Source organism: Alosa sapidissima, chromosome 14 (genome assembly GCF_018492685.1).
Source record: "Alosa sapidissima isolate fAloSap1 chromosome 14, fAloSap1.pri, whole genome shotgun sequence".
NCBI lineage: Eukaryota > Metazoa > Chordata > Actinopteri > Clupeiformes > Clupeidae > Alosa > Alosa sapidissima.
The window spans coordinates 17,082,056-17,098,707 of NC_055970.1; the positions used below are offsets into that span (position 1 = coordinate 17,082,056).

Below are 16,652 nucleotides of genomic sequence, written 5' to 3' on the forward strand. Positions count from 1 at the left end.
TAGTGATAAAGATGTTGAATTAAATTCAGCATTCTGCATCACCTTACACAACCATTGCTCAATGTCTAACCAGAGGCTGTGTGCTCTGCACACACCTTTGACCACATAGTTTGTCAAAGCCATTGGCCTAGGGTTGCACATTTAGTTGCTCTCTTGTCAGACGTTCTGTGGGTTGGCCCCCTCTGAGGTATGAATTCGTTATTTCAAAAGCTCTTGGTAAACAGCTGAAGCTCTAGATCCTCTTTGGTGTTAACTGGATACAGGATGCAGTATTAGAATCAATGGCCTAGTGTTGCAAATCAAACAAGCTGCAATGACTGATACTGTGTAAATACAGATTAAATGGACTATGATGATTCAAAGAGGTTTTTTTGTAAAGGTCAGTTTTGTTAATGTTTCAATTATTTACGTTATATGAATATGTATATACACTGTGGTTTCACGTATGAGGCATGTAGCTGAACTGTGATTAAACTCTGAGTCTGTGGTCAGCAAGAAAAGTTAATGAATTCTTGTCATTGACATTTCAAGAGGTATACCAAGATGGGTATACTTATTGCCCATAAAAACGTCATTGTAACCTCACACATGCCAGCAACTTCGTGTGGAGTGTTTAGGAGATGCTATGGCCCTCGGAGTGACTGTTAGCATTTCATTAGATGAAGGAAAGAAGTGTGACAAGTTGTAGATCCATGCTTGTTAAATCAATCCAATGTTGGAAAGGAATTGGTGTTATTGGTAATATGTATTATTTCATATTATGTATAATTTATTTAGTACATGTTATATAACTAATTTATTTAGTTGGCTTGATATGTATGTATTAAACTCATGATTTTCAGGGCCAGGTTGTTGTAGAATTTTGTTGTCATTTTTTTGCTTTTTCCATTACAATTATTTGCTATTGTTTTGTTAACTGTTCATGTGTCACATTAGTGTACAATGGAGCAGTTGTCTTGGGTATAATGTAGAGTCTCTGCTCTCTGATATTGGTGAGTGGGGTCAAAGTGGTTGTATTTGATCATGGTATAGTAAGCTCTACATTTTCATATTCTACCAAGAATTGGTTTGGGGCAGCCGTGGCCCACTGGTTAGCACTCTGGACTTGTAACCGGAGGGTTGCCAGTTTGAGCCCCGACCAGTGGGCCGCAGCTGAAGTGCCCTTGAGCAAGGCACCTAACCCCTCACTGCTCCCCGAGCGCCACCGTTGTTGCAGGCAGCTTACTGCGCCGGGATTAGTGTGTGCTTCACCTCACTGTGTGTTCACTGTGGGCTGTTTGTGTTTCACTAATTCACCGATTGGGTTAAATGCAGAGACCAAATTTCCCTCACGGGATCAAAAAAGTATGTATACTTATATACTATTATATATATATATATATATATATATATATATATATATATATATACACAGTATATATATAAACACAGTGAAACATATCTTTCTCTTGCCTTGATTCAGCTGGTGAGCTGAGAAACACTTGGAAGTCAAACTGGCCGGCAATGAAGTTTTAACTGTCAGTGCAGTGGAAAAGTTATGAATAATCTGTTTATAAATGTATTTATTTTTTCAGTCTGAGAAACCATTAGACTCTAGTTAAGCTACACTCTGGTCAACATGTTTATTTTATCATTGCTGTGAGGGCAACTGGATCTATGGCATTTATGGCAAGTCAGCATGTGACGATGTGGGGTTTTGGCACCCCCACATCGCACCATAGTGCTTTACCAATTGATCGATTGTGCTCATTCAGAGTGGGGCCAGCAAGTAGATTGTTAATGAGTACGCCTTCCGTTGGACAGGGGGAGGAGCTAGCTGCAATTAGTGCAGGGCTTTAAAAGGACAGGAAGGTCCTCAGAGAGGGAGAGCTGAAGGAGGAGTGAACTGATGAGAGTCTCTCTGTGTTCTCAGGTATGTCTATGTGGATTATGTTGTATCTTGTGCACATTTGTGGGGATTTTTGGCTAATAAAAGTAGTCTACATAAAAACAAAACCTCTCATGTTTGCTGCTGCATCTATTTTCTGGACTGCACTGTCACAGCAATTAATTAATGTAATTATTGTACTAATGTTTATATGTTAACTGGCAACCTATGGTATATCCATCAGGGCCAGTGAGGTATATTACGAAGCACGTTAGACATATCTAGGCTATGTAGACATATCGAGGCTTGACAAAGCCTTCACTCAGGGGTATACGTTAAGTTATACTACGATTGCAGTTATGTGATATATTTGTCAAACTAGGCTTTCAGCTCAGATCTGTGCGCGTTCTCGGTGTTGGGATGACTTTGGCCAATCGTGTAACGTGGAGACGCACAAGACCGCCTCTATTTAAAAACAATTACTTCCGCATTCATGAGCTATAGCTTAATCTACACTGCGGTCATTTTTTGTGTCTAACCTATAGCATCAAATAAATCAATTGTCATCAGTTGTTGTATGGTATGCACGTCCATAGTGGGATATTTGCACGCACAGCACTATTAAAGCGCATTCGAGATCCAAAATGTTAGTAGAGGCGGAGCTCCACCTGTCAGATATATGACAGAATCCTACACGTGAGAGAACTTCGTTTTTAAGACAATTGATTGGTCAGTGTGCGTTAGATTACACGATTTGAGCTATAACTTAGCACATAACCTCCTCCCGACCAGGTTTGGTTGACAGCATAAGATACCATGGTGATATAGCGACACTAAAACAGATCCACTTTCGTGTCACAGCATAGCCTGGCTTTGAGCGCAACATACCTCGCTAACCCACTAATCGAGATTCGTAGTACACCCCACAGGTGACAGGGGACCGAGATCAATCCAGTCAGACCACTCACAGGTACAGATTGGGATAGGTGTACTGGGTGTTGAAGATGTCACGGTGCTGTGTTGGTAGATGTAGTAGATGTTGTTGTGGTCATGGGGTAGTTGAAGTTGACGCCGTTGTTGGTACAGGGGCCTGTACTACGAAGCGGGGTTACTGGCTTATCTGGGTAACTTCAAGAGTAACTTGATCACGTCTGGCGTAACTTCCCGATTAACCCGTACTACGAAAGGTGGATAGGTTTAAACCGAGCTATGCTGCCATGGCAATTTACGCTGCATCTCAAACCTGCTCGGAGCTCCACTATTATTTGCCATGGCCAACTCCTCTGCTACTGTAAAACACTCTGGTGCCTTACAGTAGTGTTCAAAGACACCCTTTTCTTGTTAGCTGTAAAACAGAGGCCAAGTGAAGGCTATAGCCTACTAGGCCTACATGTTTTCATAATTAGGAAATATTAATGCAAGCTATAACTATATAAACCTACTATTCTGAATAATGTGTTTGTGTTTCATTTTCACCTGCTGCCATGTGCGTTTGGCAATGGTGTTGCATCTGAAATGTTCACAGGATTAGGCATACACTAAATCAGTCAATGGGGGCTACTTAAACATTCAATTATCCTATTTCTGTAATCTATATGCCCAGTTCTAAATTGTGTTGCATCTGTAGGCATTTCTATGAACTCAAAATAGGCAATTTAATTATTTCAACTCATCTACATCTAGGGTAGGTTAAGTTCCCTTCGTAGTACAGGCCCCCGGTGTCGAGGGTGTTTCAGTGGTTGTAGTTGTGGAGGTTGTTGTCGATGTTATTGTAGGTGTAGAGGGAGTTGATGTAATAGTGGGTGTTGTTATAATAGCTAGTGTCTATATGTTAAAGGGCAATCTATGATGGATCTGTCATAATTCAACTAAATTACATAATAGCGATAAATGGTTATCTGTGGTTTGGCACAAAGGTGATAAAAGGTGAAAGGTTTCCATCCAAGTTACAAGTAACTGCTAACAACTGTTTTATAGTTACACGCAAAATGATCGAACATGATAATAACATTAGGACACAATCATACATACATGCTAATTTTTATTCGATTTAGGAAGATACATACAGTCACATACTTCCATAAAAATGCTAAAACTACAGATTACTTTAACAGTGTGACATAAATAGAGAAAGTGATTTGTATTAAGAGGTGAGATGTACTAGCGCTAACTCATTAACGCCTTCTTCGTAGCCTTTTAGTCACTGTTTTTTCCATGGTAGTGCATGTTGACTGAAGACAGCCACATTGCTCAATGTAGTTATATGAATAACTGAACTTTGAGCCATCAGGGCAGACCATCTCCACCTCTCTTTTGCTAGTGGTAATCTCCTGGCAACAGGAACATGAGCGCTGAAACGTGCTTGTACTCAGAGAGAACCTGAAAGACAGCATATGGAAAGTGTTAAATTAAGTTATTGTTACTATAGCTTTGGCAAGATCTGCTTTGTTCTGCAGATCTGCTACTTACCAAGAGAATGTTGGACAAAGACCTTGACAAGTTGTCAAGTCAACCTTCTGGGAGGATGTGCAGCCATTATGCTGCAGGTATGTAGATTCCGTTGTCCGGTTGCATTTTCTTACTATAGAAAAAAAAAACCAGACAGGCAGCTTTTAGCATTGCTCTCACAAGCCAAAGAAAATCCTATTAATCCTATCCTATTAATATTTAACATCTTCCAGTGGATTTGTACATTTACAGTTACTGACAATATCTGATGACAATAAAACCTTAAAACAACTTACCACATAAATGGCAGCAACCATCAGGTGCAATGACCTCTGTCCCCTGTACAGATCACATAAGTACAGAAGATACAAAATAAGGTCAATATATAAGTGATGCTAACACCCGAAGATCATAATACCAGTGACTGGCAGTATGTGATGATGGTGTACAAACTAAATAGCATAGCCTTCTCCCTGGTTGTTACATTATTGATTGGGGCACCTACACAATTGCAAGATTATCTAGTGTATATGTTTTCCCATATCGTAATAAGATTATTTACTTAAGTCTACACACTGGTTACATTTAACTATTTAATTTCTCTATAATGTATGGCTCAAACATGATCAAATTGCCTATTCACATTTACTCGTTCCACACTTACAGGAATGCAGTCATTGGGGTTGTAGGGAGGACAGAGTGTTCTGGCCTCCATAGTGATGAACGTGCTCCCGACCTTCACACACTCATACTTTACACACTTGTTCCCAGGTGGACTCCAGATACCATTGACCTGTCAAAAACAACAAAGTCCATATAATAGTGTTTAGTTTTGTTTGTGAGTGGGTGCACTTGAGTATACATTTACCTGAATTATACCAAAACTAGTTGCATTGAAAACATCCTGCATCCTGCAAAGTCCTGCATTTTCTTACTACTAAGAGAAAACACAATTTTCTTCCTTTGCTTCCACATCCTTCTCTTTCTTTATCACAAAATAATGCCCCAAACTCGGCCCAATGAACTCCTCACTGCATAATGTATTACATACACAGCTTTGATATTGGCTGGCAGCAACATATAATATTTTGGTTATTAACTCACAGGAATAGAGTGTGTGAGGTTTCCTGAATACACAACCACACACATGGTCTGCACACACTTTGCACAGCATTCTCCTGGTGGCAAAACTGGCTCGAAGCCCTTAGGAAGAGAAGACATCATAACATACTCAGCATGCCTCCAAAATGATTTTGAAAATTCAGCTCAGGTCAAATGTGTGTGTGTGTGTGTGTGTGTGTGTTTAAATTCCTACAACTTCACTGTTGATTTTTTGACTACTGTATGTAGGAAGCCTCTTACCTGTGGACAGTAAGTGTCACATGTAATAGGCTCACATTCGATCCTGTGTAAGCTGCCATCATTTTCCAGTTTGTCACTACACAGACAGGTTTCACAATGTCTCATAGGCACACTGCTGTGCGGCTGTAATAGAACAGGAAACAGAAATTAATATAAAAATCATTCAGATTTGTAGGTTTTTTTTCTTGTATATTACCAAGTAATGTGACGACACAATAAGTTCTATGCTAAATGCTAACCATGAATGCATAGACATGAGATTTCATGCGAGTTCTTACCAAGTATTCCGTATTGTTGTATACACAAACAGGTTTAGGAACTGAAAAGTTGATAAAAAACACAAATACGTTTTGCAGTTAACTTTTGCCATGGGGAAGCAACACTTGTAGAGCTAGACATTTTGCACTAGATAAATGCTTACCACACTTAGGGCAACATGCCCCCACTTCAGTCTCTTGAATGTAGCCAATGGGACAAGAGTGGGTTGGACATGTGGTGACATCACATACTATAATGACAAAACCACAGGCATGTTCAAATTACTTGTTCTAAATTCTCTGTGTTAACATGTGTACTACAGTATTTGTTAAAGCATACTATGAAGTGCGCACATCCAAAAATGTTTCAGCAGGTGCCAAATTAAAAAGGGTATACAAGTGACAAGACTTGCACACTGCCTTTGAACGACTCAACTTTTAATAGAAAAAAGACACAACGTTTCGATCTTACGATCTTCTTCAGGCATCTTGATCAAAGGCAGTGTGCAAGTCTTTTTCACTTTTTCACTACTACAGTATTTGTTGTCTGGGTTTTGTTGTTATTTTAAGTTATTGTCAAAAAGAAAGGGAACTTAGTTTTGCAACTTGAATCTACAAAAACATATAAGGTTCTTTAAGGACTTGCATTGTTTCCCTACCAACGACTGTCAACATCTGTCAGTGGTTACTTACCACATTTGTCTATTTCACAACATCCTACTTTTTCAGGCACTTTAATCTGGCCAGGCTGATCACAGATGACCGGGGACTCAGATGGGCATGGTAAAGGATTGCAGTAGACTCTTTCATCGTCTGCGTCACATGTGCAAAGATCACAGCCACTGATCCAAGTTGAATTACCCTGATTTAACAATAAAGAACATGTCAGAGCACAAGCGCAAGTAACAGAAAATGTATAATGAACTAATTCAATGTTGTTCAGACATTTAAAGTCAGGTAGGGTTGTGTGTCTCAAAAACATGTACCTAAAATCCATGTTAAATAAATGATTATTTTTCAACAAGCACACATTTGTGCATTTTGTTTTCACGGTTAATGTGTACAGGCATATCACGGTTGTTTTCTGTTCATAGAGAAAAGGATCTGAGATATAAAGTGCTATAATATAGGAGAATTGTCTTTACCTGTTTCCACTCTCCATTTGGTAGGCGGCATAAAGGCCCTTAAAAAAGAAAATGTTTAGAATTTAGAAATAACATCTTTCACACAGATTGCACCCTGATCATTTCTTTATTACATACAACAACATGCATCTATGTTGTGAATTGCTTGAAATAAAACCAGATGTTTAACATATTTCATATCATTTTCTTACCACAGGGTGAAACGCATTCATTAGTTTCATGGTCCAACAAAGTAGTTCCATCTGGACAATAGCATCCCTCCCATCTCATGGATGTCAAAGCAGTGAATTCAGTTTTCTCTTCAATGAATCTGAAATTATACCTAATTGGGAATTTTTTTATCAAATGAGATGATTTCCTATTTATATTTATAAATATTTTAAACACACTCAAGTCACATTAGTTCAGTATACCATTTATCACAAGTTGGTGGAACTTGTGGACCACAGGGCTTGTAGACCAGGGGTGCATTGCACTCAAAATCTGTGTAAACAAGGCACATATTAAAAGATGTAAAATCAGCAGAGTGAAGGTATAATTTCAGCTGTGAGATTAGAAAATAGATTTCTACAAATCTTACCACACACTCCATCTGTGGCACCTCTCCAGTCAATGCAAATGCCATTCAAAGCGCACTGCTGAGCATAAGACTGAAGGCTGGCACAACCAATAGAAGGTTTCTTCGTATAGCATATGTCAAACTCGCATCCCTCAATAAATGGCTCATAGCGGACCACTTCATGGCACTTTTCAAAGACCCTTGGCAGGAGACACGTCACAGTCAGCAACAGTACATTTCAGATTTAGTCCACTGATTAAAAATATAGCAAAAATAAATAAATTCATGTTTTTGACATGATGTGTCATTTACTTTATCACTTTCTTACTTGCTTGCAATGATTTTACAGATGGATAAAGTTTCTGGTGGACAGGTGGAAGGTGGGATCGTGGGTGGGGGTACTGGGCAGTTGCTATCATTAACCTTCCACTGGTGGGCCATATTTGGGCAAGATGGATCAATTTTTCCATTGGGCAAGAGGCAGTCATCTGTCCTATTGTTGTCACATGTTCCTGTGACAAATAAGAGAACATATTTGAATTTTGTCAGAGGATAAATGTGCTGCATGTTTGGGAAATGGACGTAAGGGTCATACTTGACCATGGGGTACAAATGAAAATATATACACATTTATTGGTATCCCTGGGAAAGCTGAGTAAAAAGAGGTATAAAATTTTACTTCTGCCAAGTTGTCACTACTGTGTCATAATGCAACCAATGAGGAACTCCCCAAACTCGAAAGGAAGCTACTTTTTTTATATTTATTGGCCCCTGTATTTAATAGTTTGTCAAGCCTCCCTTTGCCAATAAAACAGCTTGTAATCTACTCTGAGAACTTCTCGAGCAAGGAGCAAGGGGTTTAAGACAATTCCTCTGTCTTCTTCCAGAGATTGCCAAATGTATCATTACAAGTGCTACTACTGAACAACAATTAAAAATTGTTTTTACCGCACTGTCCCTCCGTGTTGCCGTGAAATTTACTCCAAGGGAGTTCAACACTGAACTGCAGCCCAGAGAACATTATTTGTGCGCCAATGGCAGGTATTACCACTAAGGCTTCAATGCCATTGTTTGTGACTTGGAAGTCACTGTTGCTGTAAGCTGGGTAGATGCGCTTGTGATTGACATAAATCTATGAGAAAAAGGAAACAACAGTTTATATTATGAAACGCACTCTACATTTAGTACTTTTAAACAGATGTGTTTTTAAAAATATCGAAGGATTAGATGATTTGAAAAGAATCCAAAGAAAAAGATTTTCTTACCAAGTTTGTGACTATTCCATGAGAGACCTCTTGACTCATAAAAATTTCAAATGATTTATAGTGAATAGTCAGTGATTTAGGACATGAAAGACCATCTGGTGCGTCACAATACACATTATCAATGATGATGCTGAAGTTGTATATTGGTTTGATCTCTTTAACCAATATATAAGAGCAATTTCCTTGGAAACCATAATATGTTCCATCAAATGTCACATAATGAGGATCCCCGAAGCCAAAGCAGTGACCTAAATAGATACGAAGTATGAATTATGTCAGTCATTGGTTTTGGATATATAATAACAATATTACAGCTTGTATGAACCATTTTCTAAGAAAGTTTGCACAACCCAGCTTTTCCTAGTATATGCAAGGGATAACAATAAACAGAATTAATGGACAAGGCAGAGATGCCACAATATGTATATGGTCATGCATTTATAGCACGCAAAAGAAACAAGCAGTTCAGTTTAAAAAGAAGCCGACTTGTAGATAGATAGATAGATAGATAGATAGATACTTTATTGATCCCCAAGGGGTAATTCAAGTTCAGTTCAGGAAAAAAATCCATTGTTGCGAAGCATTGATATGGAACGGTGATGGAACTTTTTTACCAAATCTACTTCATAGGTGTCTCATTGTACAAAATGAATAGCCACCGTACCAGCCAATCAGAAAATAATACTTCTTCTCTTTGGGTGATAATGATTATTATCATTAACTGATTTTATTTTGACTTGGAAATACTCACATTGGCATTCCTGTTTGAAACAGCAGCCTGATCCATCAGGAACTGTCTTTGGAGGGAGGCCATTCGCACATGAAAGCGGTGGTTGAGTTGGACATTTCTTAAGGTGCTTGATGATTTCACCATTGAAACATGTTTCTAGCATACACTTATCGGTGGCGGATACCCAAGTTTCTCCATTCTGCACAGACATAATAAAAAAAACAGCCCGTCTATTGACAGTCCAAAATCCTTACATGAAAATGAACAGACTGATTTAATTGATGTAATACCTTTCTAGGATAACAGTCAAGAGAAGGAGTTGTTGAAGTTGAAATAGTCGTTGAAGGTGTTGGAGTCGTTAAAGTCAAAGGAGTTGTGGATGGAGCACTGGTGGGGCTACATAACATGCCCTTCTTTATTGTGCAGTTTTTAAGGCAATGGGCAAAGTAAGTACATCCACCAAGATCGGTATAACTATATATAACAGAATCTGTGTAGAAAATGAACTTTAGTTAAAAAACAATGTACAGAAGTGATCACATACAGTTTGTGCTTGATATATAAATAATGAAAACACTTGCCTGGTGGGGAAATTGTTCCATTTTGGAGTTCACATCCAGTACACTGAGGTTGTGTAACATGGGTGCTGGTTGTGCCAGTAATCACAGTAAATGGGGTAGTAGATGTAGGTACAGTTTTACTAGTTGAAGTTAATGGAGTTGTCACAGATGTTGGGCGTGTTTCTGTTGTTGTAGTCATTGTTGTGGTTGTAGGTTTAGTTGTTGTTGTTGTTGTTGGACATGGTCCACAACACTGCACTCGGATTTCGTAATCAAAGCAAATCTTTTGGAGCCCTTGGTTTTTGTTCAAGCAGACAAGCCCAACAGATGGAATACATATCACATCCTGGCCTACTTCTGACAGTGGCAAATTGGGAAACTGCTTGGCCCTGCATTCAACTTGTGTAGCATGTTCACAGCCAATACGTTGAGAATGGAATAGTTGTGAAATTGATACAGAGTCTCCTCCATCAGTGCCAGATGTAGGGGGTCCCAGGTCAATCCAGTCAGACCACTCACAGGTACAAGGCGTTGTGCTGGATAAAGGACTTGTTGTTGGGACTGATGTAGTTGTTGAAGTTGACGGTTTTGTTGTTACAGGTGTCGAGGATCTTTTAGTGGTTGTAGTTGTCGTGGAGGTTGTTGTCGAAGTTGTAGGTGTAGAGGGAGTTGATGTACGTGTGGGTGTTGTAGTGGTAGTGGATGTGCATGGTCCACAGCAGCGTACTCTGATTTCATAATTGAAACACACTTGCTTATTTCTCTGGTTTTTGTTCAGGCAAACAAGTCCTACCGATGGATTGCAAATCACATCTTGGCCCAACTGGGAAAGTGTCAATGTTGGATACAACTTAGCCCTGCACTCAACTTCTGTTGGCTGTTTACAACTGATACGTCCAGAATTAACGAGTTGTGAAATTGATACAGAGTCTCCTCCATCAGTGCCAGGTGTAGTAGGTCCTTGGTCAATCCAGTCAGACCACTCACAGGTACAAGGCGTTGTGCTGGATAAAGGACTTGTTGTTGGGACTGATGTAGTTGTAGAAGTTGACAGTGTCGTTGTTACAGGTGTCGAGGTTCTTTTAGTGGTTGTAGTGGTCATGGAGGTTGTTGTCGAAGTTGTAGGTGTAGAGGGAGTTGATGTACTTGTGGGTGTTGTAGTGGTAGTGGATGTGCATGGTCCACAGCAGCGTACTCTGATTTCATAATTGAAACACACTTGCTTATTTCCCTGGTTTTTGTTCAGGCAAACAAGTCCTACCGATGGATTGCAAATCACATCTTGGCCCAACTGGGAAAGTGTCAATGTTGGATACAACTTAGCCCTGCACTCAACTTCTGTTGGCTGTTTACAACTGATACGTCCAGAATTAACGAGTTGTGAAATTGATACAGAGTCTCCTCCATCAGTGCCAGGTGTAGTAGGTCCTTGGTCAATCCAGTCAGACCACTCACAGGTACAAGGCGTTGTGCTGGATAAAGGACTTGTTGTTGGGACTGATGTAGTTGTTGAAGTTGACGGTTTTGTTGTTACAGGTGTCGAGGTTCTTTTAGTGGTTGTAGTTGTCGTGGAGGTTGTTGTCGAAGTTGTAGGTGTAGAGGGAGTTGATGTACTTGTGGGTGTTGTAGTGGTAGTGGATGTGCATGGTCCACAGCAGCGTACTCTGATTTCATAATTGAAACACACTTGCTTATTTCCCTGGTTTTTGTTCAGGCAAACAAGTCCTACCGATGGATTGCAAATCACATCTTGGCCCAACTGGGAAAGTGTCAATGTTGGATACAACTTAGCCCTGCACTCAACTTCTGTTGGCTGTTTACAACTGATACGTCCAGAATTAACGAGTTGTGAAATTGATACAGAGTCTCCTCCATCAGTGCCAGGTGTAGTAGGTCCTTGGTCAATCCAGTCAGACCACTCACAGGTACAAGGCGTTGTGCTGGATAAAGGACTTGTTGTTGGGACTGATGTAGTTGTTGAAGTTGACGGTTTTGTTGTTACAGGTGTCGAGGATCTTTTAGTGGTTGTAGTTGTCGTGGAGGTTGTTGTCGAAGTTGTAGGTGTAGAGGGAGTTGATGTACTTGTGGGTGTTGTAGTGGTAGTGGATGTGCATGGTCCACAGCAGCGTACTCTGATTTCATAATTGAAACACACTTGCTTATTTCCCTGGTTTTTGTTCAGGCAAACAAGTCCTACCGATGGATTGCAAATCACATCTTGGCCCAACTGGGAAAGTGTCAATGTTGGATACAACTTAGCCCTGCACTCAACTTCTGTTGGCTGTTTACAACTGATACGTCCAGAATTAACGAGTTGTGAAATTGATACAGAGTCTCCTCCATCAGTGCCAGGTGTAGTAGGTCCTTGGTCAATCCAGTCAGACCACTCACAGGTACAAGGCGTTGTGCTGGATAAAGGACTTGTTGTTGGGACTGATGTAGTTGTTGAAGTTGACTGTTTTGTTGTTACAGGTGTCGAGGTTCTTTTAGTGGTTGTAGTTGTCGTGGAGGTTGTTGTCGAAGTTGTAGGTGTAGAGGGAGTTGATGTACTTGTGGGTGTTGTAGTGGTAGTGGATGTGCATGGTCCACAGCAGCGTACTCTGATTTCATAATTGAAACACACTTGCTTATTTCCCTGGTTTTTGTTCAGGCAAACAAGTCCTACCGATGGATTGCAAATCACATCTTGGCCCAACTGGGAAAGTGTCAATGTTGGATACAACTTAGCCCTGCACTCAACTTCTGTTGGCTGTTTACAACTGATACGTCCAGAATTAACGAGTTGTGAAATTGATACAGAGTCTCCTCCATCAGTGCCAGGTGTAGTAGGTCCTTGGTCAATCCAGTCAGACCACTCACAGGTACAAGGCGTTGTGCTGGATAAAGGACTTGTTGTTGGGACTGATGTAGTTGTTGAAGTTGACTGTTTTGTTGTTACAGGTGTCGAGGTTCTTTTAGTGGTTGTAGTTGTCGTGGAGGTTGTTGTCGAAGTTGTAGGTGTAGAGGGAGTTGATGTACTTGTGGGTGTTGTAGTGGTAGTGGATGTGCATGGTCCACAGCAGCGTACTCTGATTTCATAATTGAAACACACTTGCTTATTTCCCTGGTTTTTGTTCAGGCAAACAAGTCCTACCGATGGATTGCAAATCACATCTTGGCCCAACTGGGAAAGTGTCAATGTTGGATACAACTTAGCCCTGCACTCAACTTCTGTTGGCTGTTTACAACTGATACGTCCAGAATTAACGAGTTGTGAAATTGATACAGAGTCTCCTCCATCAGTGCCAGGTGTAGTAGGTCCTTGGTCAATCCAGTCAGACCACTCACAGGTACAAGGCGTTGTGCTGGATAAAGGACTTGTTGTTGGGACTGATGTAGTTGTTGAAGTTGACGGTTTTGTTGTTACAGGTGTCGAGGATCTTTTAGTGGTTGTAGTTGTCGTGGAGGTTGTTGTCGAAGTTGTAGGTGTAGAGGGAGTTGATGTACTTGTGGGTGTTGTAGTGGTAGTGGATGTACATGGTCCACAGCAGCGTACTCTGATTTCATAATTGAAACACACTTGCTTATTTCCCTGGTTTTTGTTCAGGCAAACAAGTCCTACCGATGGATTGCAAATCACATCTTGGCCCAACTGGGAAAGTGTCAATGTTGGATACAACTTAGCCCTGCACTCAACTTCTGTTGGCTGTTTACAACTGATACGTCCAGAATTAACGAGTTGTGAAATTGATACAGAGTCTCCTCCATCAGTGCCAGGTGTAGTAGGTCCTTGGTCAATCCAGTCAGACCACTCACAGGTACAAGGCGTTGTGCTGGATAAAGGACTTGTTGTTGGGACTGATGTAGTTGTAGAAGTTGACAGTGTCGTTGTTACAGGTGTCGAGGTTCTTTTAGTGGTTGTAGTTGTCATGGAGGTTGTTGTCGAAGTTGTAGGTGTAGAGGGAGTTGATGTACTTGTGGGTGTTGTAGTGGTAGTGGATGTGCATGGTCCACAGCAGCGTACTCTGATTTCATAATTGAAACACACTTGCTTATTTCCCTGGTTTTTGTTCAGGCAAACAAGTCCTACCGATGGATTGCAAATCACATCTTGGCCCAACTGGGAAAGTGGCAATGTTGGATACAACTTAGCCCTGCACTCAACTTCTGTTGGCTGTTTACAACTGATACGTCCAGAATTAACGAGTTGTGAAATTGATACAGAGTCTCCTCCATCAGTGCCAGGTGTAGTAGGTCCTTGGTCAATCCAGTCAGACCACTCACAGGTACAAGGCGTTGTGCTGGATAAAGGACTTGTTGTTGGGACTGATGTAGTTGTAGAAGTTGACAGTGTCGTTGTTACAGGTGTCGAGGTTCTTTTAGTGGTTGTAGTTGTCGTGGAGGTTGTTGTCGAAGTTGTAGGTGTAGAGGGAGTTGATGTACTTGTGGGTGTTGTAGTGGTAGTGGATGTGCATGGTCCACAGCAGCGTACTCTGATTTCATAATTGAAACACACTTGCTTATTTCCCTGGTTTTTGTTCAGGCAAACAAGTCCTACCGATGGATTGCAAATCACATCTTGGCCCAACTGGGAAAGTGTCAATGTTGGATACAACTTAGCCCTGCACTCAACTTCTGTTGGCTGTTTACAACTGATACGTCCAGAATTAACGAGTTGTGAAATTGATACAGAGTCTCCTCCATCAGTGCCAGGTGTAGTAGGTCCTTGGTCAATCCAGTCAGACCACTCACAGGTACAAGGCGTTGTGCTGGATAAAGGACTTGTTGTTGGGACTGATGTAGTTGTAGAAGTTGACAGTGTCGTTGTTACAGGTGTCGAGGTTCTTTTAGTGGTTGTAGTTGTCATGGAGGTTGTTGTCGAAGTTGTAGGTGTAGAGGGAGTTGATGTACTTGTGGGTGTTGTAGTGGTAGTGGATGTGCATGGTCCACAGCAGCGTACTCTGATTTCATAATTGAAACACACTTGCTTATTTCCCTGGTTTTTGTTCAGGCAAACAAGTCCTACCGATGGATTGCAAATCACATCTTGGCCCAACTGGGAAAGTGGCAATGTTGGATACAACTTAGCCCTGCACTCAACTTCTGTTGGCTGTTTACAACTGATACGTCCAGAATTAACGAGTTGTGAAATTGATACAGAGTCTCCTCCATCAGTGCCAGGTGTAGTAGGTCCTTGGTCAATCCAGTCAGACCACTCACAGGTACAAGGCGTTGTGCTGGATAAAGGACTTGTTGTTGGGACTGATGTAGTTGTAGAAGTTGACAGTGTTGTTGTTACAGGTGTCGAGGTTCTTTTAGTGGTTGTAGTTGTCGTGGAGGTTGTTGTCGAAGTTGTAGGTGTAGAGGGAGTTGATGTACTTGTGGGTGTTGTAGTGGTAGTGGATGTGCATGGTCCACAGCAGCGTACTCTGATTTCATAATTGAAACACACTTGCTTATTTCCCTGGTTTTTGTTCAGGCAAACAAGTCCTACCGATGGATTGCAAATCACATCTTGGCCCAACTGGGAAAGTGTCAATGTTGGATACAACTTAGCCCTGCACTCAACTTCTGTTGGCTGTTTACAACTGATACGTCCAGAATTAACGAGTTGTGAAATTGATACAGAGTCTCCTCCATCAGTGCCAGGTGTAGTAGGTCCTTGGTCAATCCAGTCAGACCACTCACAGGTACAAGGCGTTGTGCTGGATAAAGGACTTGTTGTTGGGACTGATGTAGTTGTAGAAGTTGACAGTGTCGTTGTTACAGGTGTCGAGGTTCTTTTAGTGGTTGTAGTTGTCATGGAGGTTGTTGTCGAAGTTGTAGGTGTAGAGGGAGTTGATGTACTTGTGGGTGTTGTAGTGGTAGTGGATGTGCATGGTCCACAGCAGCGTACTCTGATTTCATAATTGAAACACACTTGCTTATTTCCCTGGTTTTTGTTCAGGCAAACAAGTCCTACCGATGGATTGCAAATCACATCTTGGCCCAACTGGGAAAGTGTCAATGTTGGATACAACTTAGCCCTGCACTCAACTTCTGTTGGCTGTTTACAACTGATACGTCCAGAATTAACGAGTTGTGAAATTGATACAGAGTCTCCTCCATCAGTGCCAGGTGTAGTAGGTCCTTGGTCAATCCAGTCAGACCACTCACAGGTACAAGGCGTTGTGCTGGATAAAGGACTTGTTGTTGGGACTGATGTAGTTGTAGAAGTTGACAGTGTCGTTGTTACAGGTGTCGAGGTTCTTTTAGTGGTTGTAGTTGTCATGGAGGTTGTTGTCGAAGTTGTAGGTGTAGAGGGAGTTGATGTACTTGTGGGTGTTGTAGTGGTAGTGGATGTGCATGGTCCACAGCAGCGTACTCTGATTTCATAATTGAAACACACTTGCTTATTTCCCTGGTTTTTGTTCAGGCAAACAAGTCCTACCGATGGATTGCAAATCACATCTTGGCCCAACTGGGAAAGTGGCAATGTTG

The 16,652-nt window shown here is 41.0% G+C and overlaps 2 protein-coding genes and 1 long non-coding RNA gene across 3 annotated transcripts; 1 reads left to right on the forward strand and 2 right to left on the reverse strand.

Moving 5' to 3' along the window:
- The first annotated feature begins 1,869 nt into the window (after window positions 1-1,869).
- Window positions 1,870-6,909, forward strand: LOC121681204. Its single transcript, XR_006022021.1, has 3 exons — window positions 1,870-1,912; window positions 4,324-4,413; window positions 6,664-6,909. It is a non-coding gene; the product is annotated as an uncharacterized LOC121681204 (long non-coding RNA).
- LOC121681179 (intestinal mucin-like protein) lies at window positions 3,989-10,117 on the reverse strand. The gene is made up of 18 exons (XM_042060766.1): window positions 9,924-10,117; window positions 9,655-9,832; window positions 8,904-9,151; window positions 8,587-8,770; window positions 7,967-8,150; window positions 7,660-7,838; window positions 7,493-7,562; window positions 7,271-7,401; window positions 7,080-7,117; window positions 6,628-6,796; window positions 6,099-6,185; window positions 5,956-5,996; window positions 5,678-5,800; window positions 5,420-5,518; window positions 4,980-5,108; window positions 4,612-4,654; window positions 4,337-4,448; window positions 3,989-4,246 (listed from the first exon to the last, which is right to left on the reverse strand). The coding sequence occupies exons 1-18, from the start codon at window positions 10,038-10,040 to the stop codon at window positions 4,042-4,044; spliced, it is 2,337 nt and encodes a 778-aa protein (XP_041916700.1). The 5' UTR covers window positions 10,041-10,117; the 3' UTR covers window positions 3,989-4,041.
- Window positions 10,049-15,446, reverse strand: LOC121682485 (mucin-5AC-like). Its single transcript, XM_042062643.1, has 2 exons — window positions 10,215-15,446; window positions 10,049-10,107 (listed from the first exon to the last, which is right to left on the reverse strand). The coding sequence occupies exons 1-2, from the start codon at window positions 15,037-15,039 to the stop codon at window positions 10,049-10,051; spliced, it is 4,884 nt and encodes a 1,627-aa protein (XP_041918577.1). The 5' UTR covers window positions 15,040-15,446.
- Window positions 15,447-16,652: the final 1,206 nt, after the last annotated feature.

Excerpts from the sequence above, each read along its gene's own strand:
- LOC121682485 (XM_042062643.1), bottom strand. The coding sequence starts at position 15,039 with ATGACAACTACAACCACTAAAAGAACCTCGACACCTGTAACAACGACA. Across the intron at positions 10,108-10,214 it reads TGGAACAATTTCCCCACCAG|TTATACCGATCTTGGTGGAT; the intron begins GCAAGTGTTTTC and ends TGTTATATATAG.
- LOC121681179 (XM_042060766.1), bottom strand. The coding sequence starts at position 10,040 with ATGTTATGTAGCCCCACCAGTGCTCCATCCACAACTCCTTTGACTTTA. Across the intron at positions 5,519-5,677 it reads GTGACACTTACTGTCCACAG|GGCTTCGAGCCAGTTTTGCC; the intron begins GTAAGAGGCTTC and ends TCTCTTCCTAAG. Across the intron at positions 4,247-4,336 it reads CTTTGTCCAACATTCTCTTG|GTTCTCTCTGAGTACAAGCA; the intron begins GTAAGTAGCAGA and ends GCTGTCTTTCAG.